The sequence below is a fragment of the Taeniopygia guttata genome, chromosome 7 (genome assembly GCF_048771995.1).
Source record: "Taeniopygia guttata chromosome 7, bTaeGut7.mat, whole genome shotgun sequence".
Taxonomy (NCBI): Eukaryota; Metazoa; Chordata; class Aves; order Passeriformes; family Estrildidae; genus Taeniopygia; species Taeniopygia guttata.
In genome coordinates, this window is record NC_133032.1 from 2078747 (window position 1) to 2106049 (window position 27303).

The following is a 27303-nucleotide window of genomic DNA, read 5'->3' on the forward strand; positions in this document are numbered from 1 at the left end:
TGAGAAGACCTTGGAGCCCTTGCAGTGCCTTAAGGGGCTCCAGGAGAGGGATCTGGGACCAGGGATGGAGGGACAGGCCACAGGGAATGGCTTCCCATTGCCAGAGGGCAGGGATGGATGGGATGTTGGGAAGGAATTGTTGCCTGTGAGGGTGGTGATGCCCTGGCACAGGGTGCCCAAAAAATTGTGGCTGCCCCATGCCTGGAAGTGTTCAAGGCCAGCCTGGACAGAGCTTGAAATAACCTGGGGTAGTGGAAGGTGTCCCTGGCCTTGGCAGGGGGTGTGAGCAGATGGGCTTTGAGGTCCCTTCCAAGCCCACCCATTCTGGGATTCTATGGGAAGAGAAAGGAGCCTTCACTCGAGTGCGCTGAAAAAACAGATACTGGGAAATGGGTGGTGGTTCTGGACACAAAATTTGCTTTATTGCATGATTTAGTGAACATTTATTATAATCTCTACACAGGCAAATGGGTCAGGGAACCAGGAAAGAACAACTTGAGTGGCTACTGAACGATGCCTTGGTCTGCACTGCTGAGGTTCCCCGTGAGGATTCCTCCACAGGGTCAGGTGTGGAAGGACTGGAGTCATGGCTGGAACCAGACAAGCAAGAGATGGGGCTGGGGTGAGGGCTGAACCCTGATGCCAGAAGGGTGGGTGCAAACCCTGTAGAGGATCTTGGTGGAGCTCCCTTTTCCAGCCCAGGAGCTGCCATCCCAGCACAGCCCCCGGCTGGATCCTGTGAAGCCGCGGTGTCTGGGAGTTTCTGTGACAGCAGAGCTTTGCACTTACCCTTTTGAGCTTCAGGCCACAAAGATTTAATTTTAAATTAAGAAACCGGTTTTGTTTCCAGCTGGGAAGCCCAGACTATGGACTTACATACTCTCTGGGATGACCACAGGACCAATTCCTAGCAGTTAGCAGCCTCTACTCCTAGCAAAGCCAAATGAGTGTTACTTGCATGAGAGCTCGCCCTACTGCTCGTAATTAAAGTGGTTTTAGCTCAGATGCACAGGAATTGCCTAAAATGATCCAGCCTGGGTGGCCATGCAGGGGAAGCTCAGCACTGGGCTGATGTCCCTGCTCCAGCTGCAGTGATCCTCCTCCCTTTGCCCGCCGGGGAGGGAGGAGAGTGGGGCTGCACAGGACAGGAACGGAACAAAAAAACTCTTCTAAAGGGACCTGCAAGAGAAAGCAACCCTCTGCCCATCCTAATGGGTGTGGGGCCAGCACTGACCCACTGGGATCACTGGAGAGTTGAATATTGGAGGAAAACAAACGTCCTGGGGGAGCTGGGGCAGGCTGACACCAGGGGCCCAGGGCTGCTGCAACCCCTGAAGGTCATCACAGCCCTGCCTAAGGATGGGGTGGCCCTAAGAGGCTCCACAATGCCATCACCAGGGACAGGGGACATGCTCATCCACCCAAGTGCATCTTGGCAGGGGCTGACCCCTCTGTGGAGCACAGGAGCACCTACACTCTGTGTGCTGGGGTTCTGTGCCTTGCTGATACAGCCTCACATGCAGTGGAGATGTCTTCAAAGAGTTGAAAAAGCAAACCAATATCCCCAACAAGCCCTCCAGCCTTTCCTCCCACTTTTCTTGCCACCACTCCCCTCAGGCCTCACTTCACTCCCATTCCCTGATGGCCACAGCTGCTTCAGGCTGGTGGCAGAAGCCTCAGGGGGTGTTTGCATGGCTTGGGGCAAAGAGCAAGTGCTCCCTGGGGAGGGGATCAGCACTGACCTCATCCTCCTTTGCTGCTCAGGGCAGGGAAGCAAAGCTCCACGGGACAAGGCAGGGAATTGGGACCAGCATCGGGATGTGAATTCCTGTACTGGGATGCCTGGGTCCCTCTTCTACCTGGGGTACCCCAAGGGCATTCCACACTCACTGTCAGCTTCTGTCCCTGCTCACAGCAGCCTGGGAGAGAGCAGGGACAGGCACTGACAGCTTCTGCCAAGCGAGGGCTGTCCCTGCCCTGTGCTGGATGTCACACTGACACCCAGCTCCCCCCAGGGAGGTCACTCCTGCTCTGCACCTCTCTGGTCCCCAGTACCAAAGAGCTGCCCCAACCCAAGGTCTCATTCCAGCATCCTCCCATGAGATCCCCTGGCCACATGCCTGCACCCCAGTGCTTTGCTCCTCTTCCCATCAACTCCCAGCAAAGCCTCCTGCCCATGGCCTCTGGCTTCCTTTCTGTCCAGGCTTTCAGGGAGAGAGGGGCTCAGGAGAAGGAGGAGAAAGCGTTGCAGGGAAGGCTGTCAGAGGCTTTGCTTTGCTGAGGTCTTGTGTCTTCACTGAAATGCGGGAGCAGGAAGGTCCCCTCTCCTCAGGACAGGTGGGTCATCACAGGCTTCTGCAGGGCACAAGAAGGAGAAACCTCAGCTCACCGCCATGTCCACACCACCCAGAGCCAACCCAGCATCTCCTTGTCCCTTCCTGGCTGCCACTGCACGGGTGAGTCCCTGCCCCATCCCACGGATGGGAAATTCAGAGATGTTCATCTTCTCGTCCCCAGCCTCAGGGGTGGTGCCCAGGCGTTGCTGCCCTCCCCAGGGGCAGCCTGAGGGGAAAGGGGGCAGGAGGGGTGCCAGAGGAGCCAGGCCAGCAGCACCCTGGGGCTGCTCCGTACCGCAAAGAGCCGCTCCACCCTCCTGCCCTTGCCGTTGGGGTTCCTCTGCGTCAGCGAGCCGCGGTACGCCGAGTTACGGTCAAAGGAGTCCTCCAAACCTGCAGGGAGGGAGCAGAGCTGGGCAGCAGGGCCTCACCCACCCCACCAGAGCTCTCAGCCACCCACCAGGTCACTAGGGATTGATTAATCCCCTCTGGCTGCGGGTCTGGATGCATCCCAGAGCACTTTGGTAAGGAGGAGAGGAGAGGAGAGCTGCTGCTACTCAGCTTTCCAGAGCCCTGCCTGAGCTGGGTCAGCCTCCTCTCTGGAAAGCTCCGTGGTACAACAAACCCCAGCCTGGGAGAAGCTCTCAGCTCTCACTGCCCCAGCCTCGAGACCCCCTTTGACCCGTTAATTCATTTCCTCTCCCCTGCCACTATCTTCCACCAATTTCCAAGTCACTGCCCTGCCAGGCAGGCAGGAGACCAAATCACCCCCTGGGCCAGCCCAGGCACGGGGGATTAGGTCTGCCTGGTGACATCTGTCCCCACTGCACTTCCCTCAATCTCCTCACAGGGCTGCCTTTCTCTGCCTGCCCTTTGCAGGAAGGAGAGCAGATGACTCCTCCTCAGGATGAGGACAAGGGACCTTTCCACCTACCAGCCCAGCCTGGGGAACAGCACTGTTAATTGTCTGTGTGAATGAGGGAATGCTGCTCTACCTCTGCAATAAATGATCTTCCTCCCCTTCCCTCCCTTCATCTTCCATTATATGGAAGGAGAGCCACTCTTTCTGCCTTTAAGCTTGTGAGGAGAGATAAGAGAGAACAAAAAATTTCCTAATAGGTCTCACTGATATTGGTCAGAATGAAGCATTTCCAGTGATTGTCCCCCCACCACACCAGCTGCTGTGCCAAGTTTCAGGTCACCATCTACTTTGGAACTTGGAATCCCTTGTTCCACCCCCTACCACGGGCAGGGACACCTTCCACTAGACTGGTTGCTCCAAGCCCCGTCCAACCTGGCCTGGAAGACTTCCAGGGGTGGGGCATGCCATCCAGGGAAGGAGACCTTCCCCAGGGTGGCCAAGCAAGGGAGAAATTGCTGTCAGAAGAGAGGATGGGCGTAGGTGAGGCTTTGAGACCTAACAGCCCACGGGATGAAGGCACACAGGTGGCCCCTGGACTGTGGCTGCAGAGGAGTCCTGGTGTTTGGAGGACTCAGTCACCTCAGCCTGATCCCTGCTGTCCCATCACTCCCCCAGCCCTGCCTCCTTTCCCAGTTACCCACCACAGGTGTCCCCTGTGGCTGTCCTACCAGCAGCCCGTGAGCACAGGGAAGGGGAGTCCCCTGCAGACCCACAGCTGGGTGCAGAGGGGGACAGAGAGAGGAGCAGCATCCCCCAAAGCCCAGCCCAGCCACCCACGGGTGCCCATCTGCCACGGGCAGGGCCGTGGGCCTTACTGGTGATTTCCAGGGGACTGTTGAACTTCCTCCTGAACCTCTGCAGTCCGGGCATTGCCTGCAAGAGAAGGGCAGGAGCCTGCTGTGGGTGAGGGATGGGAGGGCAGAGGTCTCCACTGAGGCCACTGCTTTGATGGCAGCCCCTGGTTGTGTCCAGGCTCAATGCTGTGCCACAGGCACAACCTGGGATTAGACACACACTCACTTTAATGTCATCCAAACACTCCCCAGGACTGCTGCTGGCAGGACCAGGAGAATGGAGACAGGCAGCCTGTGGACAGAGGAAGGCAGAGGTGTCTCTGGGGGTGCAAGAGGAGGCAGAAACCTCAGTCTGCCATGGCAGAGCACCAGGCAGCACGGGGAGAACTGGGCATGGCTCAGTGGGCCAGGCAGCCCTTCCCAGCACCCAGGGGCAGCTGCTGCAGGTCAGGGGAGCGGGTACATCACAGCCACCACCCTCCACGCTCACCTGCACGCTCGACTTCTTCTTTGCCTTTTCCACAGACTTCACTGTCAGCCCTGCAGCAGACAGAGCTGCAATCCGGGACTCGATATCCGATATCTTCAGAAGGAGGAGAAAAGACAAAGTTGGTGGTTGGAGGATCCATCAGTGGCTTTGTTTGCCATCAGTGGCCAGGCAAAGCATCTGTCAGGGTCAGGCCCTCACCTCACTCTCTGCCTGCTGCACCTGAGCAGCTGCTGAGGCCACTTTGTCCTCCAGCTCTGACAGCTCCGAGTCAGTAGTGCCGCTGTGCTGAGCCCCTTCCTCAAGCTCCTTCAGGGTCTTCTCAAGCTGGTAGGTCTTTCCAGCAGTCAGGTACAACTGAAATACAGCAAAAAGAAAAAATGCATTGAGGAATTAATCTCCTTGGAGTTCTCCTCTCCTCTGTGACTGCAGCCCCAGATGCAGCAGCTCCTGCCACTCTGTTTTGACTGCCTTATTGCCTTGCAGCACAGACGGTGCCAGTCAGCTCTGACATGGCTTTTCTTCTCATTGTCTCCCTTCCCTGGACTCTTTGAGAACAATTACCAACAGTGTGAAGTGGTAAGAGGCTCAGTGGGAACACAAGGAAGGACCAAAACTCAGTGACCTGCTGGAGAAGCAGCAGCGCTTTGTGCTGTGTGCTCAGAGGCAGAGCAGGTACCTGCAAACCAGCTCAGGCTGCTGTGTCCTGTGAGGGCAGAGCTGGGAAGAACACAGGGCAGAGCTGGGAAGAACACAACCTGCTCAGTCTGTTTTAAGGGTGTCTGTGTTGCTGGGAGCAGGGTCAGAGTAGGGCAGCCTTTGCTGCCTGGAGAAGAAGGGTAAAAGGATCTATCCCAATAAACCCTCTGGTTTTACTGCCACTTGTCTCCTCCCAGGTAACTACAAGGACACATGTCCAAGCAAGGCAGCTCAGGAAACATTAACACATCAGTATGCAATCCCATCAGATGAGCAGATGTGGCCATGTTCTGCTGGCTGATCCCAAGATCTCGGTACTGCTGTGGCAGCTGCTGCTCCTCCAGCCCTCCCAGCTTTCCCTGGGCTGGGCACTGTGCAAAGCTGCCTGGCAGGAGCACTGCACTGAACTACAGCCCATCCACCCAAATCACAGCACCACACTGCCAGGGTCCCACCCATCCCAGTGCAAATCCTAAGGCCATGCAGCACCCAGCCTGAGTCACACGGATTTGTTGTTGGCCCACCAGACTCTCCCAGTGCCCTCCAAGGTGGGTGGCATGCCTTGCAGAGGAGGACAGAGTGGCCAGCCAGCCAAGGTGACTCAGCTAGGATCCCTGAGGGAGTGGCAGGATGACACACATCTCCCAGGGCCATTGTCTACCCACCTCAACCCGAGCTGACATCAGCAGCAGCACTAAGCCCCAAGTTCATGTCCTTCCCATTCCCAGCCCTATCCCCTCTCTTGGAGAGAGGCAACCCCAAAACCTTCATGCATCCAACCCTCTTCCCCTGGGATACTGTATTTGGCCAGAAAGCATCCAGGTGTTGCAGCTCCCTGCTTTTACTTATGAGCTTTCCCCAGTGAGAGAGTGTGTCCTAAAACCCTGCTCCCCATTGCAGGACATTCCCTACAGCAAAACCCGACCACCCAGATGGAGATCCAACTCTTCTTTGGACTGTTTCTTTGGAGCTTGGTACAGGGCACTGTGGATGCACAACGCTTCCACAGGGAATCAATTCCTACGGGTTTATGGTGGCTAAAAAAGCTGTCAGTGCTCTGGGGTCACACAGACCTTGCAGGGGGGTTGAGCTCTGGCTGTGACTTGTCACCCACAGGAGCCCATCAGCCCCAGGCACAAACAGCCTTAGTGAAGAGGGGGTGCTGCTCATTAACCCCTTGGTGAAACACACAGTGCTGGGGGGAGCTGAAGGGAATGGGACACAAGTTCATCACCCAGGAACCAAGGGAAGGAAAGCCACAAGACAGAGCATCTCCTTTTGCTGTTGTACCATCCTCTAAGACCAGACTTTTTAATCTTTCTGCTGACCATCCTCTCAGTGCTGACCTACCCCCTAACAAGCAAAATTTTGGGGGCGATTCCTTTGTGTTCCCACCCCCCTCTGCCCAAAAGCTCTGGGGAGCCTTACATTTTCCTCAAGCTCCCGGTACACTTCGGCCACCTCTCTCCCTTCTGGCAGGCCTGGAAGCTGCCCTGCAGGGAGGGCACAGCCCCGGCTCTGTCCATGCACCGACTCCCACACCGCTGCCTCCGTGGCGTTTATGGCTCTCAGCACTTTGGCCGTGATCTCACTCAAAGCCTGAGCCGACGACCTCTGCGAGAGCCAAAGCACAGGGAGGGAGGGAGGGAGGGGAGGGAAAAATATGGATGTTATTTGAATGTGGTGTATAAAACAGCACAAGCCAGGGGGGAGAGGGGCACCAGACCTCCAGGAGCTGTGGGAAGTGGGAAGAATGGCAATTAAGGGGCTTACACTGCTGATGAAGGGCTCTCCATCCCATGGCTGCGGCAGAGCTTTGATCTCAGCCCCTGCTTTCTGCAGGATGGCTGTGACAAAAGAGGTCACCTCCAAAGGCTTGGAGAAGAGGTTCTGGAGGGATGCTTCACTCACTGGAAGCACCTGGCCACCTCAGGGCCACCCGGTTATGCAGCAGTTAAGATCTAATTGCAGCATATTGCTTTACACCTCAGTGGGCCTGAGCGGGGATGCAAACAACTCCTTGAGTTTGTGGCAAAAGAACAAAAACAACCTGACCCCATAAAATGATTGAATTGCCACACAGCCAGAACCTGGGGCTAATTATGTCCTCTCTTCCCACCCCAAGGTGCACTGATGGCAATCATGCCCCTAAGTGCTGCCCATGGCTTGATGAGGTGCTAAACACGGTAAAAATGGGCCCAAGAAACTCATCACGTCTCTCCCAGCTGATAATTCCCTAGAAACCAAGGAGATGGGGGTGACCTATGTGCTGGTTGTGTTTACAGCTGCACGTATTTCCGAGCAAGCTGTCCTGCAGAAAACCAGCTAACTCAGTCCAGATGACATTTTTATCATTTTATGGTGCCTTCATGGTACAGCAGAGTTTTTTCACATTTTCCATTAGGTTTGTGTGCTTCCATCACAGTGCTCCCCCACTCAGAAGATTTCCTCTTGACTGGAGTAACCTCATATCCAAAATCCCTCAGAATGACAGAAAATCCAGACCTGGATCTGTTGCAAGTTGTTGTTAAACATCATCCATGCTGGTCCAGCTACTGCAAACATTTCTATCTCAATACCCCTCCCTGCTTCATAGCAGGGCCTGGGGCAAAGAAAGTAGCAAATCTGGAGGATCCAGGCTTCATTTTATAAGAAACCAGAATCTTACACTGATACCACACAAACAGTTCAGGGTTTGAGCCTCTGTTTGCTGCAGATCAGCAGCTCACACAGAAACTAAGTCACCTTGGCTTGGAGAGTTACCATTTATCTGCACTTAGTTAGAAATAGTTATTAAGATGATGCAGAGAAATTAAGTCTGTCTGCAGCAACTGTCTGAAAGCAGCTTTGAGGAAAAAGGAGGCAGTAAAGGATGCTGTGGGTAAGGATGCACTGCTGCTCCAGTGGCAGTGAGAGCACAGCAAATGGTGCCCAAACCCACCAGGTTTGTGGTTGTGAGGAACAAATTCACATTAAAGGGAGGCTTCATGGCACCATGAAAGTCACCACAACTGGAGAGGAGAGGAGAGGAGAGGAGAGGAGAGGAGAGGAGAGGAGAGGAGAGGAGAGGAGAGGAGAGGAGAGGAGAGGAGAGGAGAGGAGAGGAGAGGAGAGGAGAGGAGAGGAGAGGAGAGGAGAGGAGAGGAGAGGAGAGGAGAGGAGAGGAGAGGAGAGGAGAGGAGAGGAGAGGAGAGGAGAGGAGAGGAGAGGAGAGGAGAGGAGAGGAGAGGAGAGGAGAGGAGAGGAGAGGAGAGGAGAGGAGAGGAGAGGAGAGGAGAGGAGAGGAGAGGAGAGGAGAGGAGAGGAGAGGAGAGGAGAGGAGAGGAGAGGAGAGGAGAGGAGAGGAGAGGAGAGGAGAGGAGAGGAGAGGAGAGGAGAGGAGAGGAGAGGAGAGGAGAGGAGAGGAGAGGAGAGGAGAGGAGAGGAGAGGAGAGGAGAGGAGAGGAGAGGAGAGGAGAGGAGAGAGGAGAGGCAGTGTGGTGCCTGCTTCCTCCCTTTGCCAGCATTTTGGAGCAAATGCACACATCATCCCCCTTCCCCAGCCAAGGCAGGAGGGAGGGGATGAGCAAACCAGCCCACAGAGACCAAACAGGGAGTGCTGACCTCTCCATCTGTGCTAATGCACAACTGGAGACACACGGCTGTGCTCTGTCCTCCTCTCCCTGACCCCTGTCCCCACGGGTCACCCACCACGGAACAGGGACAGGAGTTAGCACAGAGCTGGAAATGCAAGAGATGCTGATCTAGCAGAGTGAAAGTGGGATCAGGGATTGAGGGTCTCAGGAGCACTGACAGGTGTGGAAAAGACATTTCAGGCTGTAGCAGGTGCCTGACAAAGGCTGCTGGTACTAAATCATCACTGAGCTCTTCTCCCACCCCTGGACTCTTCTCCATAGTGACTTCCAGATGCTGGGACAACTCCTTTAAGTAGATGTGGCGGCTGTGTACCTCTCCATGACAGGCAGTAGCCTGCAAGAACTCTCAGAGGCTTTACTTTTGACTCTTGGCTGAGACTGAGAGACCCTACAAAGAGAAATGTCCATATCTAACACCCTGGCACTTCCCTATCCCTTGACATTGTTAAAGCAGACACAGACACAGCCCTGGTGGAGTTGTGGGACACAAGAAGAGTCACGTTTTCATGGTGTAAAACCATAAACCACCAAGAGCAGGAGGAATCATGGATGCAGCCTGGAATGATGGGGGTAGTAGGGCACAGATTACCTTTCTAACATCCCTGGCCATGGCATCGCTGGAGGAATTAATCTCTGGTTTCTTTTCTCTCTTCTCTTCTTCACCCTCCTCCTCGTCAGAAGAGACTTCTTTATCACTGATGTTGCTGGCTAACTCCTCCAGCTTCCTCTTCAACTCCTCCTCCTCAGCATCGGGATCAGTGTGGGACTCTGGGGCCGCAGACTGGAAGAGCAGAAGAAGGGAAAGGTGTGAGAACCTCCTGTGGTGGACGCGGGGCCTGCCCGGCTCCAGCCAGGCTCAGCAAGCAGAGGAGCTCAAGGAGTTGACCACAGAGGGGTTTCAAGCCACCCCAGGGCACAGCAGAGCCCAGCCAGCTGTGCTCCAGCTCCTCCCTGAGGAACACAAACCCCTGACCTAGAGAACCTCCACTCCCATTTTCCCCACGCACAGAACCTGCTCGGTTTTCTCCGTGGAAAATTGCCCTTCCCCCACCCTTAAAAAGGTGGACATGAGGGATTTGGGACCAAAAATCACCACATTTTAGTTAGGAATCATGGCATGGCTGGTGGTTCTGAGGGCAGAGATCACAGCAACTCAGAAACAAGGCCCACCGGGGAGAGGGAAGCAGCCATGGGAATTGCCACTCACTGAGGTAACTTTTGGAACCTCTGGATAATCTCATTGGGGATGAGAACCCACACATCAAATTTCCCCGTAGGACAGACGGCAAATTGCCACCCACCCCCGTTGTTAGGTGCAATTTGTGGTAGCTGGAGAAGAATCCTGTTAAACTCTCAGGCACTGAAAGAGATCTCCAGAAGTTCCTGAACTTGCTGACCCCTGCATTAAGATGGGAATACAATTACCTACGTCATACCTGGTGGGGTTTTGTCTGAGCTGTTTGTTATCAGCCTCCAACAGCAGCATCTGCAGCAGGCAATCTTTTCCCCAGGCAACCTATTCCAGGGCTCTGCTATCCTTTCTGCTGGAAAGCTTTGCTTTGTAGTTAACCTCAGCCTGTCCCACAGATGTTTAGACCCAGTGCCTGTGCTCTGATTAGCCCTGGATATGGGAATAAAGTGTGGGAACCTGACACTGTGAAAACCTCTTACTCCCTTGGTCGGGATTACTGATGGAAACTCTGAATGATTAAAATTGTGGTCATCCCCCTCTGAGAAATTTAGAAAAAAATGGAGAAATTGCATTGTTTCATCCATGCTTGGGGGCTTTGCCTGTAATTGTTCCCATCCAGCCTACTGAGCCATCAGCTGCCAGAGTGGTGATGGGTTCACATGAAGCAAGAGTGCACAGTCTAAAATTAGAAACCCAAAAATCAATGTTAAGCGGGCTAAGTATTCACAGATTCTACACTGTTGCTCAGCTTTAACTTAATTTAGCTGCTTTCTTCCAAGTTTGATGGCATGGCAAGATCAGGGCAGCTCAGAAGAGATACAGAAATGCTCCTTGACTCAGCTCTCACAGTCACAATAACCTAGTGCCTTCCTCATAGGCACCAGTTGAGTGTCCCGTAATTTCAAATGAGCTGTCACAGCTCTGGATACAGACACCACCTAACAAAACTCCTCAAGTTAGCACTTCATGAAGTATCAGCCTGAAACCAAATTTTCCTTGTGCAGATGGGGCAAGGAAGGCACTGGTTTGCACAGGGTCTAAATGGGTTAAATTTCCTGCAGTTTCTGCCCTGCCATGCAATGTTTTCTAAGGTACTCCATCACCTGGAATTGGAGAACAGCCTCCAAGGCCAAAACAGAGGGTGAACTCAAACAGCCCAGGTCATTGTGGCACTTAGGGACAGGGGTCAGTGAAGGACTTGGCAGTAGTAGGGGAACGGTTGGGCTCAGTGATCTTAGAGGTCTCTTCCAACCTAAATATTTCCATGATTTTGTCTACCCCTGCAGTGCTGGCTGCTTCTCAGAAGGCTCTGCAGTGGCCAGGGGAAGGGAGCAGCAGAGCCCACACTCCATCCCTGCAGGATTCCTGCCCAGTTACCTCGTCGGGCCGCGTCAGGATTTTTTCCTCCAAGCGGTTCAGCACGCGCTCGATTGCGGACATGCGAGTGTTGAGTTCATGGATCTACAGCAAAGGGGAGAGACAGAGAGAGAGGGAAAAGGAGCAGAGAACAGACCAGCCACCACTGCCAGGACAGTGAGGAATCAGTGCAACCAGCAGAGGAAAGCAAGCAGCAGGACACTGCCACCGTGGGCAGAGTTAAAAGACATTAGAAAATAAAATCTTTTAAGTAATGTCTTAAAAATTCCAGTAAGTTCCAGGAGGTGCAGAGCAACCTCAAATCTGTAAAACTCCAAGCAATGCCAAGCCCAGCACAGGGCAATTTCCACCAAAGCATCTGGAGCTTTGATGCAGTGAATGTAAAACCCATCACCAATAAAAGCACCAGCCTATAATAAAGCCACCCATCTTGCCATCATTCCCATGCTGCCCCAAATTGAAGTCAACATCCATTTTCACTTTCTACTAGCATGTTTTTCAAGCTGTAACCACCCCATCACACGCCTGCCAACACAGTGGTGGAAAGGAAGGGGGAAGAGGGCAAGAATTCCCCATGAAAAAATCCAAGTAGAAAAACTGAACCCGAGAGTTTTCCCACCACTTTGAAATTTTCTGACTTCTCTGTGCATTGATTTACCCAGATGCTCGCCCCTCTCTTCTCCCTCACTCTTCTGACTAAAATGGGACATGGAGAGAAGGGCAGAGAAATTAAAGACAGACAGAATCCTGAAAATCAAAGAGAAGTTACTTCCTGTGCTCAAGAACCAAGAACCCTTCGTGGTGAGGGTAGATTTGGATTAGGCATTAGGAAGGAATTCTTCCCTGGGAGTGTGAGCAGGCCCTGGCACAGGGTGACCACAGAAGCTGTGGCTGCCCCTGGATCCCTGGAAGTGTCCAAGACCAGGTTGGACAGGGTTTGGAGCAACCTGGAACAGTTGAAGATGTCTCTGCCCATGGCAGGGGGGGTGGAATGAGGTACTTTTCAGATCCATTTAAACCAAAACATCTCTATGATCTATGGTCACTGTAAACATTAAAGGAAGCTTTTCCCCATTGCCCCCCAACCCTTTAGAGATTGAAGTTTTTCTTTCTTTGAAAAAAAACTAAGTCTCTTTCCTTTGATCCAGACAAATAAAACATAAATGACGATAGATATTGCCTGTTTTATGACACTACTAGTGCATCACTGCTGTCCTGAGTGGCTTCTGCCCATTCAAAGGGGAGCAAGCAGCAAAAGCACTAAGCAGAGGTGGTAACAAAGAGATGTGAGGGGTGGGCTTTGTTTTTGTAACAATTTCCATCCTCTCACTTAGTTTTTGTTCTTGTCAGCCTTTGATTAATTAGACCCTCACAACAGCTAGGGATGATTGCATCTGCTTAAGGGAAGATGAATATAAAAACCTGGCACCGTGGAGAGCAGAGCTGTCATTACCACCCCGAACTGAAAGCATCTCCAAGCAGCATTAACCCCCTGTCAGGAAGCACTTCAGTCCATTGCTAAGTGGTTTTTCAGTCCTCTTTAAGGCCCGAGTCTTGCATGGCTGCCAGTGACAATGAGAAGCCTCTGATGAGCCATCAGCCTCAGAGATGGTGACAAACCAGGAGTGACCACTGCCCTACCTCCATAAGGAAGAGGCTGGGAGAGATCAGAGCCCAAAGCACGGGCTGCAGTTGATATCGATGGCTATCTACCAGGCTAGGAGCTGAAAAACTTCAGTCTCCTTCCCAGCCAAGGCTGGCTTTAATGCAGGGTGGTCACCCCATTGGGGCACATCTCCATCAGGGACTGGGTCACCCTGCACTTCTCCCAGCATGACAAAGGCTCTGCACAAAAACATTCAAGGGGAATAAGTTTAAAGCACAGCCCACAACATCAGGTAGGGGAAACTACCCCTTGCTACTGAGGAGGGAGGAGAGGTTACTCTACCCAAGCCCCTAACAGAAGCTTTATGTAAAGAAGGGGAGCCAGACAGCATCAAAGCTTTGGGAATCCAGAACCACTGAGGTCCCTTGAGGTACAGCAGAATGGCTTCCGGGGAGAAACTTGGTAAATTGGAGCTATTCCTTGTGGCTTGGTCCTGTTGCTACCAGACTTTTAAAAACCTAAAGGCAAAGACCCACACAGGTACCAATTTGGGGATTCTTTTCATGTCTAATCAAGTTTAAGTGCTTTTTTAATAGAGTTTTTCTTTAAGTTTTGTTCTTGAATCTTCAGCTCCTGGAGTGACAGGACTAGGGAACAGCCCCTGATTAGTTAGAGCTGGGTGAGGAGCAGGCTGGGTGGGAGGATGGTTGCTGGCTGTAAACACATCAGCAGCACAAAGGGCAGAGAGGATGAGGAGCTATTTAAGCTAATTAGCAACGCTGCCACAAGAGCAAATGGGGTTAAAGTGCTAGTGAGAAGAAGCCTCGTAACCATTAGGGTGACAAGTCTCCACACCAGCCGTCCTCCAGGTGTGAGGGAACAAACCACAGCCCGATGTGGAAGCTTTCCCAGCTCCTGGAGGAAGTCGTGGGAGGCGTTGGTAAGAATTTGGGCCCATTTCCCCACTGTAAAGCATGGGGCACATTTCATGCCTGACACCGCGTGGCCTCATTAAGGACACCCAGTCCAGGGTTCTCCCGTTTACTGCTGGCTGAGGCAGGAAAGGCATTTGCTAATTAAAACATGTGCCCATAGAAGTAAATGGCAAAGGGAAGCTTTGCCTACCCAGGCACATGAAGTGTGGTGCTGAGGGATGATTATAATCACAGATCTCAAACTAATTACCCAAAGAGGGGTCCAGGACACGCCAAATTACCACCTGTGAGACTGGAAAGTGATTCTGCCCCTGCATCTGTAGCCAAACACCACTCTGCATTTTGCTGCTCATGGGATCTGAGGAACCAGATCAGCTTTAGCATCCTCACTGCCCACCACTGGCAAAGGGAGCACCAGGAACAGCAGGTCCTTGCTTGATAACTAAAACACAAGCTTAGATCCTGTTTGACACCTTTCTTTAGACAGTTCTCCCCATTACCATCACTCAGGAGAGGTATGTGACAGGTCATCCTGACCCAGTCCTACCGAGGCAGGAACACACTGCAGAGGAAGAGAAGGATCTTGGGTGCTTATTAAATATCCATCTCCAGACCTCCATCTGGTTATTAAGCACTGGCACATTCAATTTAAGCAAGCCTTTCTGGAGACACAAGAACCCACAAGTAACTCAGATTAATAAGGACAAGCTGGAAAATGAGCAGCAACAAAGGCAGCATGGAAGCACCAAGCAGTGCCTGGTTTTCTTTTTGCTGTGAATGGAAAAGCACACCCCAGCTGGCCATTGCTGCTTCTCCTCTCCTCTGAAGCACCTCAGAGGCAACAAGAGGGACGTGGCCACGGGCTGGGTGTCAGCAGAGGCTGTTTGGTACCTGGCTGGAGGAGTGGCTGATGTTCTCCTGGGAGGAGGCTCTGTTCCGGCGTCTGGAGTGGTGGGCTGGGAGCTGGGCTCCCCTCACCTCCTCGTCGGACGTGTCCATGTCGGCCAAGTACCGGGCCCGGGGCGGCTCATTCCAGGGGATGCCTTGGGGAGAGAAAGGTACAAGGCATTCACAATGGTGCCTCAGCTTTTAGCTTTTCTATTTTTCACATTCTGTGCTGCTTTAGTGTGCATTTCTGAGCTTCATATTAGGGGATGGTGAGCTCTCTGCACAGGGCAGGGAGACAAAACAATTCCTTCTCTGGCTGGGGACCAACGACAAATGATCCAAATCTCAGGCACAAGAGCACAAACAATGGCAGAATGAAGAGAGAAAAACAAGCAGGATGGGACTTTATAACCTAAACCATAATTGAACAATTAACTCCAATATGCAAATGGAGCAGAACTTATAAAAGTGAGAGACCCTGTGATCAGTTGTCCATTTTGTGACCATTTTAGTTCATCTTGGTTGTGGCCCTGGCTGGGCTCTTGTGCTGCCCAAGGTGGATCCATTGAGGCCTTCTAATAAATCCCTACTTTATTCTTTACTTCTGTCTAGCCTCTGTTCTAGGTCAGCCTTCACAGAGCATCACCTCCCCTGGGTTCCTTCCTGGACATCCATCCTTAGGACAAGCAAATAATGAGGCATTTCCCCAGGTCAGACTTCCTACCCTTTGGCAGGAGGTGCTTCTGCAAGCCAGACCAAGTTTCAGGATGGATCAGGCTGCAGCTCCACACGCTGTGCCCACACAGCACCAAACACAGCAGGATCCCACACAGGGCACAGGGAGAACCATCCTTGCTCTCATGCCCTGACCAGCCTCACCAAAAAACACTACTGCCTTCCCAGTTTTGTGGGAGCCCAGTTTTGGATGCTGCCCTTTGTGCAGTGCCCAGGTGCTGGAAGATGTTTAGGCTCAGGCTAGAGAGGTACCAGCCTAGGATGGAGCATTTAAAAAGAGTGGAAAGTCTCCTGTGTAAAGGAGAATTTAAAATGAGACAAAAAGAATGAGAGAAAATAGAATTAACATGCTAGGGGACCTTGCTGCTGTGATGCTCCAGCAGGACTTGGAATGGGAATTTAAACAGCCATGTTAAGGTCTACCCAGCATTCCCAAATGTCCTGAAAATACAGCCAGGCCACTGGAGACACGGAAGGACATATTCTACATTTGCATATGCATATCCAGCCCTCCTGGCTCTGCCATCCCTGCAGGGAAAACAGAGGTTGTAAAAGGCAAATTCTGCCTCTTAGAGGGTATTTACAGACTCACAAATCCACAGATAGTTTAGCCTACCCATGCACCCTCCCCAGCTAAAAGGATGCCACTTAGGAACCTCCAGCTCTTGTCCAAGTCCCCTAAAAACTCAAAGCTTTCTGCAGCCACAAAACCCTTTACTAAGAAGTTGAACTCTGCCTGCAGCAGGAAACACATCCCATTGTTTCTAGAAGTGTCCATGGAATTGTAATCTAGTTTCTGCCCTGGAAATCACCAGTAGGTATGAAAGGGATGGACACCTTAGGAACAACCTCTTTGGCTTTGTTGGGAACAAGATCAGCCCTTTTACAACTAAATAACATCAGCCAGATTCTTTCCAAAGAAAAATCCCTTTTGCAGACGGATAGCTTGTGTTGACCCTCTTAGTAGCTTTGAGGTTGTTCAGAAAAAACCCAAAGATGTTTTCACTTTGGTCCAATACCTGCAGCCACTTGTCCCAAGAGGATACAAGAGGAACCCGGTCAAGGACACCTACCAGGCTTTGGGTTTCTCTCCAGGCTCCTCCTCCGTGCGTTGACGGTGAGCCGAACCTCAGTGCTGAAGTGCTGCTCCGGAGCGCTCACGCCCGGCTCCTGCAGGACATGGTGGAACACCAGGTCTGCATCCGTGATCCTGGACTCCTGGGAGCCATCTTCAGCTGAGTTGGGGAAATCTGGGAAGGACTGAGAGTTGAGGATGCTGCTGAGCAGCTGTCCACAGCAATTCTGCTTGTGTGACCCCATCTGTAGGGCTGCCTCCAGCTCAGGGGCCCCCAGAGCAAGAACAATGTGGAGCTGTGGCTGCCCCTGGATCCCTGAAAGCATCCAAGGCCAGGCTGGGCAGGGCTTGCAGCAGCCTGGGATAGTGGAAGGGGTTGGAATGAGATGAACTTTGCAGTCCCTCCAACCAACTTGTTCTATGATTCTACAACTCCTTGTCTCTCCTGACCTTCACTAAGAGCTCCTCTCTTCATTCTTCAATATATGAATGGATTGACCTTTTATAATGCCAATTATATTTAGATCAAATATAAAAGTTCCTAATAATCCCATTTAAAGGCTTTGCCAGGCTGCCGAACCCTGAGCAATACTTCCCATCACTGCCAGGGGGCACTGGTAATTTTTACAAGAACAGTTCCTTCAGCCAGATTGCAAAACTCTCTGATCTTTTAAAATACCATCCCCTTCTACTTATTTAAACAGTCACCTCCTCAAATAATTTGTAATCCATAAATCCAGTTTGACAGAGACCAGCTCTTACACTGAATTCTGCTACAAAAAGAGGGGGAAAAGACAAACAAAAAGAGGGATCCAATTATGTCCCCCAAATTTTAATAATTTTGTGTGGAGTTATGCAGATTTATTTATTTAAGTTGTTGTTATGGATCTCAGCACATCCTATTTCTACCCAAGAGCAAAGTTTAATCAGAGCATTCTTAAAAAGAAGGAGCTGTTTAATGCTTTAAAAGTGCAGGTTCACCAGGAAAGGCAAACAAGAGAGCCCAAAAAGCTGGACCTGAATCCTCTCAGGCTGGAAGTCCTTTTGCCACACCCAGGCTCACCCCATCTTTGTTCCTCCCCAGAGCAGGAAGGTGGGGTTGGTCAACCCCTGGCCCTAGGTGGGATCACAGGGCACAGCTCACTGCACTGTCTGGATCTGCCTGAGTCCTGCTCCTGGTCAGAAGCTCTGGATATTTAGGCACATCTGGTCTGTTGTGTAGAAGCAACCAGCATTCCTGCGGTTTTTGTCCTGCCAGTGTTCATCCCTCTGGCTGGCCCTCACTGACGCTGGCTCTGTGGGATTCATCTCAACCTCACAACGGCCTCATGGAGCTGCTGGCCAGCTGCACCCCACTGCCACCACACGGCAAACCCAGCCCCAAACTGGATGGGAACATGGGAGAAGAACCTGATTTCATTTAACCCCTTGAGAACTGAACCCGCTGGAAACCAGGGTGTGCCCCCTAGCCGTGGGACAACACAAGAAAATTATTGTCTGCTGAGAGCAAGGAAACCTGCAGGGACAGAGCCAGGGAACCTCTTGCTGTCTCATCTTAGCACTCATCCTCACTTGGATCAGATGTCCTGCTCCTGACTTGGCCTGAGGCAAAGGACTTCAACTGGAAGAAGAGATTGCAAGCAGCGATGGGGATGAGGGATTGGCACCACTGCCTCCCAACACCAGCTGAAGGAGCTCTGAGGCTGAAGGAGCAGTGGGAGCAAGCAAGGAGAAGGAGGAAGAAAGGAAAGGAACCCCCCAGGAGTCTCCCAGTACCTGGAAAGCATCTGGGCTGCTGGCTGCTGGAGAGAGCTGCACAGACTGGCGGCGAGACTGAGCAGAGTAATCCGAGTCCAGTTCGAAATCAAAGGGGTGCACAGACAGCAGGCGCTTTGTCTTGCACATCTTTAGCACAGAAAGTGCAAGAAAGGCAAATTCAGTGTAAGACACAGCTGACCTTGAGGAAAGGGGGAGGGAGAACCTTTCTCTCCTTAGTTTGCCTGAGTTTGCTCTGCTTTTTGCAGAGAGAATTTGGGCCTGACCCTGTCCTGCTCGAAGGGAGCCAGGTACAGTGCATGCTTGTGCTAAAGGCAAGGAAAAGTGAGTTCCTAATTTCCACAGCCTCTGGCTCAAGCAGAGCTGCCTTAAGCAGAGTGAGAATATCGCTCCTGGTTTATAAAGGCACTCTGGGAAAGATGGGCCAGGTTACAGCTCAGAGAGAGATCCAGGTGATTCTTTTGAGCCCTGAAGCATCTCCCCATCCTCAGAGGAAGGATGTTGCAGGCAGATCTCTCTGAATATTTGGGAGATCATTAGTAAAAAACCCCAAAGCAGGGTCCTCATTATACAGGTAGCAGCTGGGACGTTTATATTAATTGGTGATGCCCATAGTGTTAGGAGTGGAGCGCCTGGTACAGAGCACAAGTATTTATGATGTTTCTGACATGGTTGTTTTTACACAGACTGGGAGAGGAGCTTATCTCAGAGAAGAAAAACAGAGGGAAAGGTCCAGTTTTGAAAGTGGCACAGACAGCCACCACCACCATCACCTAGGGCAGGCCCGGGGCACGGAGTGAGGCAGTGGCAGCTGCAGAACCAAACACTTACCCTGCTGTAGCGCTCTGCTTCAGCCCCATGAAGGACATTGTCTTCCTCATCGCTGTCATCCCCTGCATCACAGCTGGTGAGCAGCTGGCACTCTCCTGGAGGGGACACAGGCAGCAGGTCAGTCCCCACCCTGCTGGTCACACCAGTGCACCTGCAGGCGAGGCCATGCTTTTTACAGGGGGTGGAAAAGCCCAGATTAGAAGTAACGCCTGAATTTTTTTTTTCTGCTGGCCTCTCATTGCTTCCCCTGCCAGATGTGCATCATCACAGATGTGGAAGAGAAGGTGTGGACCACAGAAAGCACCCCCAGGTCCACCTGGGTGACTCCAGTGCTTGAAGGCTCAGGAGATATTCCTGATTCCCATCAGCCAGCTCTTCTGTTTATCAACAACCCATTGCTTTGAGATAACGAGCGCTTGCAGACTTCAAGTTTGGCATGTAACTAAAAGTCCTGTTGTATCCAAATCTACCCTTGGAGATCTCAGATGTACCACAATGCAGGGGTTAAGCACTACAGTCCATCTCCACTGAGGTGTAGGAATGTCTTCCCTGGTCTGACCACTCCAAATCTCCCCAGAAGTGCCCACAGCTGAGGGGGTATGAAGACATAAAGATTTTGGAAACCTTGCTTGAAATGCAAGCCCCCTATTGCAATCCCCTTTTTTACTTACTGTTAATGTCTGGCAGACTATAAACTCTGTCATGAAGACCTAAACAAAGAGAAAAATAGTGGGAAAGGTGAATAATCACATTTTCTTCTTGTTCCTCGAGCAGAGAGCAAGCCTCAGAGCCATGGCTAACTGGAATTCTCATTCTCTAGCCCTCACAAGAAACAATGGTTTAAAAGGCTCTTTAGAGAGAGCAAAACAGATGCTTGGAGACAGGACTTGACTTTTAAAAGTCAAAGAGCTGCTCACCACTGCTTCCCCAGGCTGATGCAACATGCCTGGGAGCTGCAGGGGGAGGCACAGCCAGCTGCAAATGGCTGGAGATCCATCCCAGGAGGAGATTCTTGCTTGCTTGAGGGTCAAGCCAATTCACTGGTGTCAATGAAGTAATAAACACCAAAATCATTTCTCTTTGAAAAAGGCATTAGAATCTCAATTTAAAGCAGCCCAAGGCACTGTTATCCTCACGCTTTGTTGGGTTTTGTGTGCTCTGATGCATTTTCGGTCCAAACAATGCATGGATTGTCTCTCAGTCCATTAATTTTTTTGCTGCTATTTCTACCATGAGTGGCCTGGCTAAAAGAGTGATTGGAGCAGTTGAATCAGGTCATGTCAATGAGATGTGTGCAAACTTTTCTGTGGATCCTCAAGATGGGAATAAACTCCACATTGGCTTCCAAAGGCAACAGGCCAAGGACTAGGAGCTCTATGAATAACAACTAGGAGCTGGTTAGTAATAATGCTATATTAATATAATCATATATTTACGTACTCTTGGACCAAAATCAGAATATGGAAGGTCCATGAAGCTCTGAAGAAAACAGTTATGGTGACAGGTAGCTCACCAATTTTAGCACAGTTTTGTCAGTGCCAAGGGATGATCAGGTAGTTTATAAAAACCATCAGGTCTTGGATAAAAAAAATGAGGTTGGCTTTATCCTGCAGGTTAAACTAGGGTTAATTCCACAAGCTCTGCGATGAAAAGACCAAAAATAAAGGAAAAAAAGACCTGCAAATATACTTACAAACTGCAGGATGTGGGACTTTGAAAATTAAACATCTGGCATTAGGGAATTTTTTTTCATTGAAAGGGTGGCCAAGGAAGTGGTGGAACCACTATCCTTAGAAGTGTTAAAAAAAACACATGGATCTGGCACCTTGGGATGTGGTTAATGGTGGTCTTGGTAGCACTGGGTTGGACTGGATGATCTAGACGTGTTTTCCAACTGTAATTATCTTACATTCTCCAGTCTGTGGCAAAGACTTAACAGTAGAAAAGCCATCAAAAACACCTGCTCTGTGATTGAACGAAGAACCCTGAACCTCTGCTTCCTCCCTGAGATGTTTTGAGCAGTCTTGGTACCCCACGACACTCAGAGCAGCATCAACACTGCTGCACCCCGAGGTGGTGCAGCACAGATTCCCCAGGAGCAGCAGGGGCCATTCCTCACCCAGAAAGGCAGAGCTGAGCCCCTGGCCTGGCTGCAGCCTGCCATAGAGGGACTGCAGCACTTTGGCACTTCCAAACCTCTTGAAGCGGGACCGCACGTGTTCGTAGTACCACTCCAGGGAGCCGATCTTCACAATCCTGCCCAAAGAGAGGAGGCACACCCAGGTGAGCAGACCCTCGCCCAAAAAGCTGTGTCTTAACAAAAACACAGCATGCTTTCATCTAAAAGGATGCTGAGTTTTGGCAAGTTCTGTTGAACCTCATCACCTTGTCCCTCAGAGCAGAGCAGTGAGGAGTGGTGTTCCCAGGGGCTGATATGGCAACTGGAATTCTTTAACATATGTGCTGGTGACATGGGCAATGGGATTGAGTGTTCCCTCAGTTCACTGCCACACCAAGCTGTGTGGTGCTGTCACATGCTGGAGGGAAGGAATGACAGCCTTGAGAGGTGGGGCTGTGAGAAACTCCTGTGGTTCAACAAGACCAAGTGCAAGGTCCTGCCCCTGGGCTGCAGCAATCCCAAGTGAATAGACAGGCTGGGTGGAGGATGGGTTTGGAACAGCTCTGGGGAGGAGGACTTGGGGGTGCTGGAGGGTGAGAATGTTGACAAGAGCCAGAAATGTGCGCTGGCACCCAGAAACCCCCTTGTGTGCTGGGCTGATCCCCAAGTGTGGGCAGCAGGGGAGAGGGGAATTCTGCCCCTCTGCCCCAGTCAGGTAAGACCCCACCTGCAGAGCTGCCTCCAGCTCTGGGGCCCCCCAAAAAAGGACATGGAGCTACAGGAATGAGACCAGGGGAGGCCACAAAGGTGCTCTGAGGACTGGAGCCCCTCTGCTCTGGAGCCAGGCTGGGAGAGCTGGAAGTGCTCACCTGGAGAAGAGAAAGCTCTGGGGAGACCTCAGAGCCCTTCCTGTGCCTAAAGGGGCTCCAGGAGAGCTGGAGAGGGACTTGAGATAAGGGCTTGGAGTGACAGGACAAGATGAATTGGCTCCCACAGCCAGAGGGCAGGGTCAGATGGGATACAGGGAAGGAATTGTTCCCTGTGAGGGTGGGCAGGCCCTGGCACAGGGTGCCCAGAGCAGCTGTGGCTGCCCCATCCCTGTGAGTGTTCCAGGCCAGGTTAGATGGGGCTGTAGTGGAAGGGCAGGGAGGTGGAACGAGATGGGCTTTAAGGTGCCTTCCAGCCCAAACCATGCTGTGATTCCCTGAGGAGCAGCACCTGGAGAGGCGGCAGGGATCACAGACCCAGCCCTGCTCCTTCTTGTTGTAGCGGCTGCAGTTCTTGCAGGTGTAGAAGCGGCAGTCCAGGCACTGCCGTTTGCTGTTCAGCAGGAACTTGAAGGGCTGCAGGCAGTGCACACAGTGAGTTTCGTTGAGGTGGGACTGATTGGTCAGGAACTCTCTCTTGCTGCTCTCCTGGTCGATCTTGCATTTCAGCTCCCTGTAGGAGACACCCCCAAAAACTTGAGTTTGTTATCATCTCTCTGCAAACTCTCACATGGCAAAGCCCATCATGCCACAATCATTTCAGGAACGATTTTCCAGGGAACATTGCAAGTCTGCAGCTTGTGGAAACAGCTGTAGGGCAAATCTAATAAATAACATATCACGAGTTAAATAAGCAAACAACAAAGTGGGCTCCAGATTCAGGACGGGTAACTGGAGTTTCATATTAGGTTTAATTTAATATTAGAATCACAGAATATTCTGAGTTGGACAGGACCCACAAGGATCATGTAAAAAAAAAAAAAAAAAAGTGATTGTGCCAAAACCTGTCCTGTTTGTTTCACAGGGTGTTTATCATTAATGCCAGGAACCTCGGGAGAGCAGCTCTTCTCAAACCCTGTGGCTGTATCCCAGCATGACACAATCTTCAAGCCTGGAGTCATGCAGGGAATTAAAATCTTTCTGGAATTCTTACTTTTAAAGAGGGGGGAGGGGAAGAAAAGAAATCTGGGATTAAAAAGGGTTTTAATATAAAAATTCAGCAGAGAACTTTATGAAGTTATGTGCAACAAGGTTCTGGCTGTTCAGAGGATGCAGCAGGAAGAGGTGCTTGTGACAATCCCGTGAAAGGGAAGCGCTTTCCAAGAGCACCTTCACCTGGCAGTGCATCCCTGCAGGCTTCTTCACTATCCAGACCTGGCTGCCAGAGCAGGTCCCCATTGCAAAGAGTGTCTGCATGAGGCTGAGGCCCCAGCACCAGCTGGGGACAGCTGAGACGCCTGCCAGGCTGGTGGGGTGCCCTGCACTGCCCAAAAGCTCTCTGTTTGCTGCCCGTGCCACGCACCACCTCAGGTATGTTTGCCTTTGGGGCCATGGCTGAGAGGAAAATGTTTGACTTGTAGGGAAGGTCCTAGAAAGTTGTTTTCTCTCTAGACAGGGTTAGGAAGCTGTGTTTTCCAGAGCAGAAGTCAGCTTGGGTTAAAACCCTGAAGCAATCAGGTCTGGAGGCTGCTTCAGAATCACAGTGTGGACCACGAGGCACTGGTGATGCTCCCCCGTGCTGCACTGACGCCGGGGTGACCACAACAGGAGCCTGGCTGGCCCTGGGAGCAGTGGTGTGACTGGCAGTGGGAAGGGCAGGCATGTCAAGCAAGCCAATCTCTATTTAACCTAATCAGTTTGCACATTAAGGCTCAGCTTTTAATTTCTTTTTTTTCCAAGGAAGTATTTTCTGGCCAGCTGGCAGCCAACACATCGCCAGACACATTTTTTGGTGTCACTCCTCTCTTTGTGGTCACACAGGAGTGACACCCACTTGCATTTGCATCTGGGAGATGTAAAAACCAGCACAAAGACAGAAAACTGGGCACCTGGTTTGTAAAATCCACCCTTCACTATCCTAGCAGTGATTTGGACAAACTGGTGCAAATGTCCCAGCAGTAAATTTAAGTGACTTCTGAAATGAAATCCTCAAATAGAAAACCCTTGGGTTGGACTCTGTAGTCCTTTTCCACTCCCGTGCTAAGGCTGTTGCCAGCAGGATCCAATCTATTTTACTGGAACTGCTTTTTCTGGTTCCCAGAGACCGGTTGGATCCCTTCACCTCTCCTCCCTCACCCACCAGACCTGCCAAAGGAAGGAAGAGTCTCAGCCAAACCAGTTTAAAACCCGCAGGAACTGCATGCCTCTCGTCTCCTCTTGCTGGCAGGAGCACCAGCCAGCCCCTTCCCTGCTCTGCTCACGTCAGGATGAATAAATCTGTGGTGTTGGGATGCCAGATGCAGCAGGATTGGACCCACAGAACTCCAGCAGAGATGCAGGGAGCCATCCCCCAAAAATGGGGTTGTGGGCATGGATGTTTCAGGAAAGAACCAGGGAGAGATCCCTCAAAATGGCCATTATTTAATTTTTTGGGCAAAGCATTGCCTTCACATGCCTGTGCAGTCTGTGGCCAGCTGAAGCCTTTGTCCCTTGTTTATGAATAGCTTCTGCCAAAAACAAAATGCAGAGAAGCAGCAAAAAGGGAAGAAAAAGACCAAGCTGAGAAGGGGCTGGACAGGACATTTCTTCAAGGCTGGCAGGTTGAGACAAGCCCGGTGAATAGAAAAGTAAATGAATAGAAAAGTAAATGGGACTGGTCAGAGCACAGAGTGAATGGCTGCAGGGTCTCCGATAATGTCACATCATGTCCCAGCTTGTTACAGGCAGAAAATTCTTGTGTAGCTCCACGTCCAGCACTCAGGAATGTGGCATACTTTCCCAGGCAGGTGGTCTGGTCTGTTGCAGAAATTGTTCAGAAAGTACAGAAATTCTCTGTAGGTCCGAGTGCTTAATGTCAGCCCTCTGCAGGGCACGATTAAAGAAGAAAATAAAAATTAGAAACCAGGGGAAATGGTCCTTAGGAGGAGAGAGAGCAGCTGGGTAGGAGCATCCCAAGACCTTCCCCCATCCTGCATCTCCCAGAGCATGGTATCCAATTTGGAAGCTTCCTGGGCATCAGAGGAGACCCAGATAAGCCAGTCTGGCACCAAGGTCAAGTAAGGAAGGAATTCACCTCGCCCAATTCTTTGCTGCAGGGCACTGCAAAGTAGGTCTCCACCTCCTCCCTCCAGGCCGAGCTTAGATGCATCACAAGGGAGACATTCACCCTTTGCAGGGTGATAATTTTTTAAAATACCCCTGTCTGATCTCCTCCCTGCTCTTCAGAGCTACCAGCAGAGGAAGGCAGTAGATGATGATATTGAATTATCTCTGCCTCCCACGCAGGCTGGCTTTTCTTAGGCAAAAAATAATAATAAAAAAAAAGTAATCAGGGCAATGAAAAATACACAACTGAGAGTTTCTTGTAGCCATTGGTGTAAATGAAGAGAGTGCCATGATTGAAAGGTTTTGGGGGATGCAGATATCCCAAACTGAGGATGGCTATCACTCCTCACCCCTCCTTTCGGATCTGAGAGGAACTAATGAGCTCCTGGTCTCCAGGCATTGGTATCAACACCAGCCCTGGCACACAAAATTCGGAGCTGGGAGGGTCTGAGGGCTCAGTGGGAGTGCAGCACAGCCCAAATCCAGTCTGAGAGCACGGACCATCCCTTTGGATAATGATAACTTGGCCAGACCCTGAAGAGGGTCACTGCAGCTTTTTGAAATATGTTAAGGCATTATTAAGTTCAGCATCTGATGAAGTTCATGAACAAAACCTGAAGCCCTGTGATTTCTCATGCTCAAAATTTAATCTGATCTGACAGAACATTTTTTAAACAGCACTTTCGTCCAACACCCTGTTTATAAGGATTTAGAAGTTCATAGAATTTGCTGCTCCGGTGACTTTTCAGCCTTTCCCCAATCTGTGGGCCCCTAAAATCTTTCCAGGACAGCACAGCCCCTGGTATTACATATTTAAGCCTACTAAAATAGCTTTACTAGTAGGTTTACTAGTACTAGGTTTACTACTAAAGATTTGGAAGTTCATAGAATTTGCTGCTCCAGTGACTTTTCAGTCTTTCCCCAATCTGTGGGCCCCTAAAATCTTTCCAGGACAGCACAGCCCCTGGTATTGGGTATTTAAGGTTACTAAAATAGTTTTACTACTCCTCTCAGTTATTTTTTCAGGTTTCCCAGAACCCACGGAACAACTCCGTCCCAAACCACACGAGACCCATCACATGAAGCAAAAGCAAGGGAGCCAAATCCCATGCTCTGCTCCCGGGTGAAGCCTGCCCTTGAGAGCCCCCCCAGCCTCAAGCCTCGCCGAGGCATTTCCTGGTGTTTGTCCCCATAAAGTGTGGCGGTGTCACCGATCCGCGTGGCTGCCGGTGGCACGGCGCCAGTTTGCACCTTTGCCGGCCGAGTGCGTCACCTCGCCGCTGATAACGTAATCTATTAACCGTGTTTGGCTTCCTCAGCCCGGTCTCCTCGCCCACAGCCTCAGCAGGTTGTTTTGTCCCTCCAGCCCACGGGGACCCGAGGTTTTGGCTGGCTTGCCCCTAGCTCAGGGACCGGAGAGCAGATACTCACTCCAGCCGTTCCTCCTCTTTTTTCCGCAGATCAAAGTCCCGTTGAACGACTTCCCAAACATGCTTGGCTTCTTCATCGGTGAGCTTGGAGAGGTCCAGCTTCCTGCCCATCTCGAGCCGTGAAGGCGATCCCGTTACTCGCTCCCCCCGAGCGCTCGCTGTCCCGTACCCGGGGATGCTGCTGACGAAGGGGGAAGAGCTCAGCCCCACCTCCGCTCTGCCCATATAAGCGGGCAGGGGCAGAGCTGCGGGCAGGCCAGCCGGCTCCTGCCAGCACCGCAGCCGCTCTGCCGGGCGAGCAGGGCTGGTACGGCGCCTATGGGCTGCGGGGGCTCCTCGCCAGCCGGGAGGGCGGCCCTGCCATCCCCCGGGGTGCTGCCCGCAGCCGCAGCCGCTCCGGACCTCGCCCGCCTGGCTGGGGCTGCGGGAGCTGTT

At 51.5% G+C, this 27303-nt stretch overlaps 1 protein-coding gene across 8 annotated transcripts; it reads right to left on the reverse strand.

Annotated features, from left to right (window-relative positions):
* Window positions 1–394: 394 nt before the first annotated feature.
* On the reverse strand, window positions 395–27303 carry MLPH (melanophilin). 8 transcript variants are annotated; one of them, XM_030277065.4, is made up of 17 exons: window positions 26870–27242; window positions 22626–22847; window positions 21408–21544; window positions 19960–19998; window positions 19289–19383; window positions 18458–18586; window positions 16680–16866; window positions 14875–15026; window positions 11443–11526; window positions 9463–9654; window positions 6667–6852; window positions 4741–4896; window positions 4543–4635; window positions 4279–4344; window positions 4074–4131; window positions 2632–2729; window positions 395–2355 (listed from the first exon to the last, which is right to left on the reverse strand). In XM_030277065.4, the coding sequence occupies exons 1-17, from the start codon at window positions 27091–27093 to the stop codon at window positions 2329–2331; spliced, it is 2145 nt and encodes a 714-aa protein (XP_030132925.4). In that variant the 5' UTR covers window positions 27094–27242; the 3' UTR covers window positions 395–2328. The 8 variants fall into 8 exon arrangements, with proteins under 8 accessions (XP_030132925.4, XP_030132927.4, XP_030132928.4 ...); XM_072931901.1 differs by having other exon boundaries at window positions 2181–2355; window positions 16680–16776; XM_030277067.4 differs by lacking the exon at window positions 6667–6852 and having other exon boundaries at window positions 26870–27303.

Coding starts and splice junctions, on each gene's coding strand:
- MLPH (XM_030277065.4), bottom strand. CDS start 27,093: ATGGGCAGAGCGGAGGTGGGGCTGAGCTCTTCCCCCTTCGTCAGCAGC. Junction 19,999..21,407: donor GCTCAGCTCTGCCTTTCTGG/GTGAGGAATGGC, acceptor CTCTTTGTTTAG/GTCTTCATGACAGAGTTTAT. Junction 11,527..14,874: donor TCAGCCACTCCTCCAGCCAG/GTACCAAACAGC, acceptor CCTTTGCTGTAG/ATCCATGAACTCAACACTCG.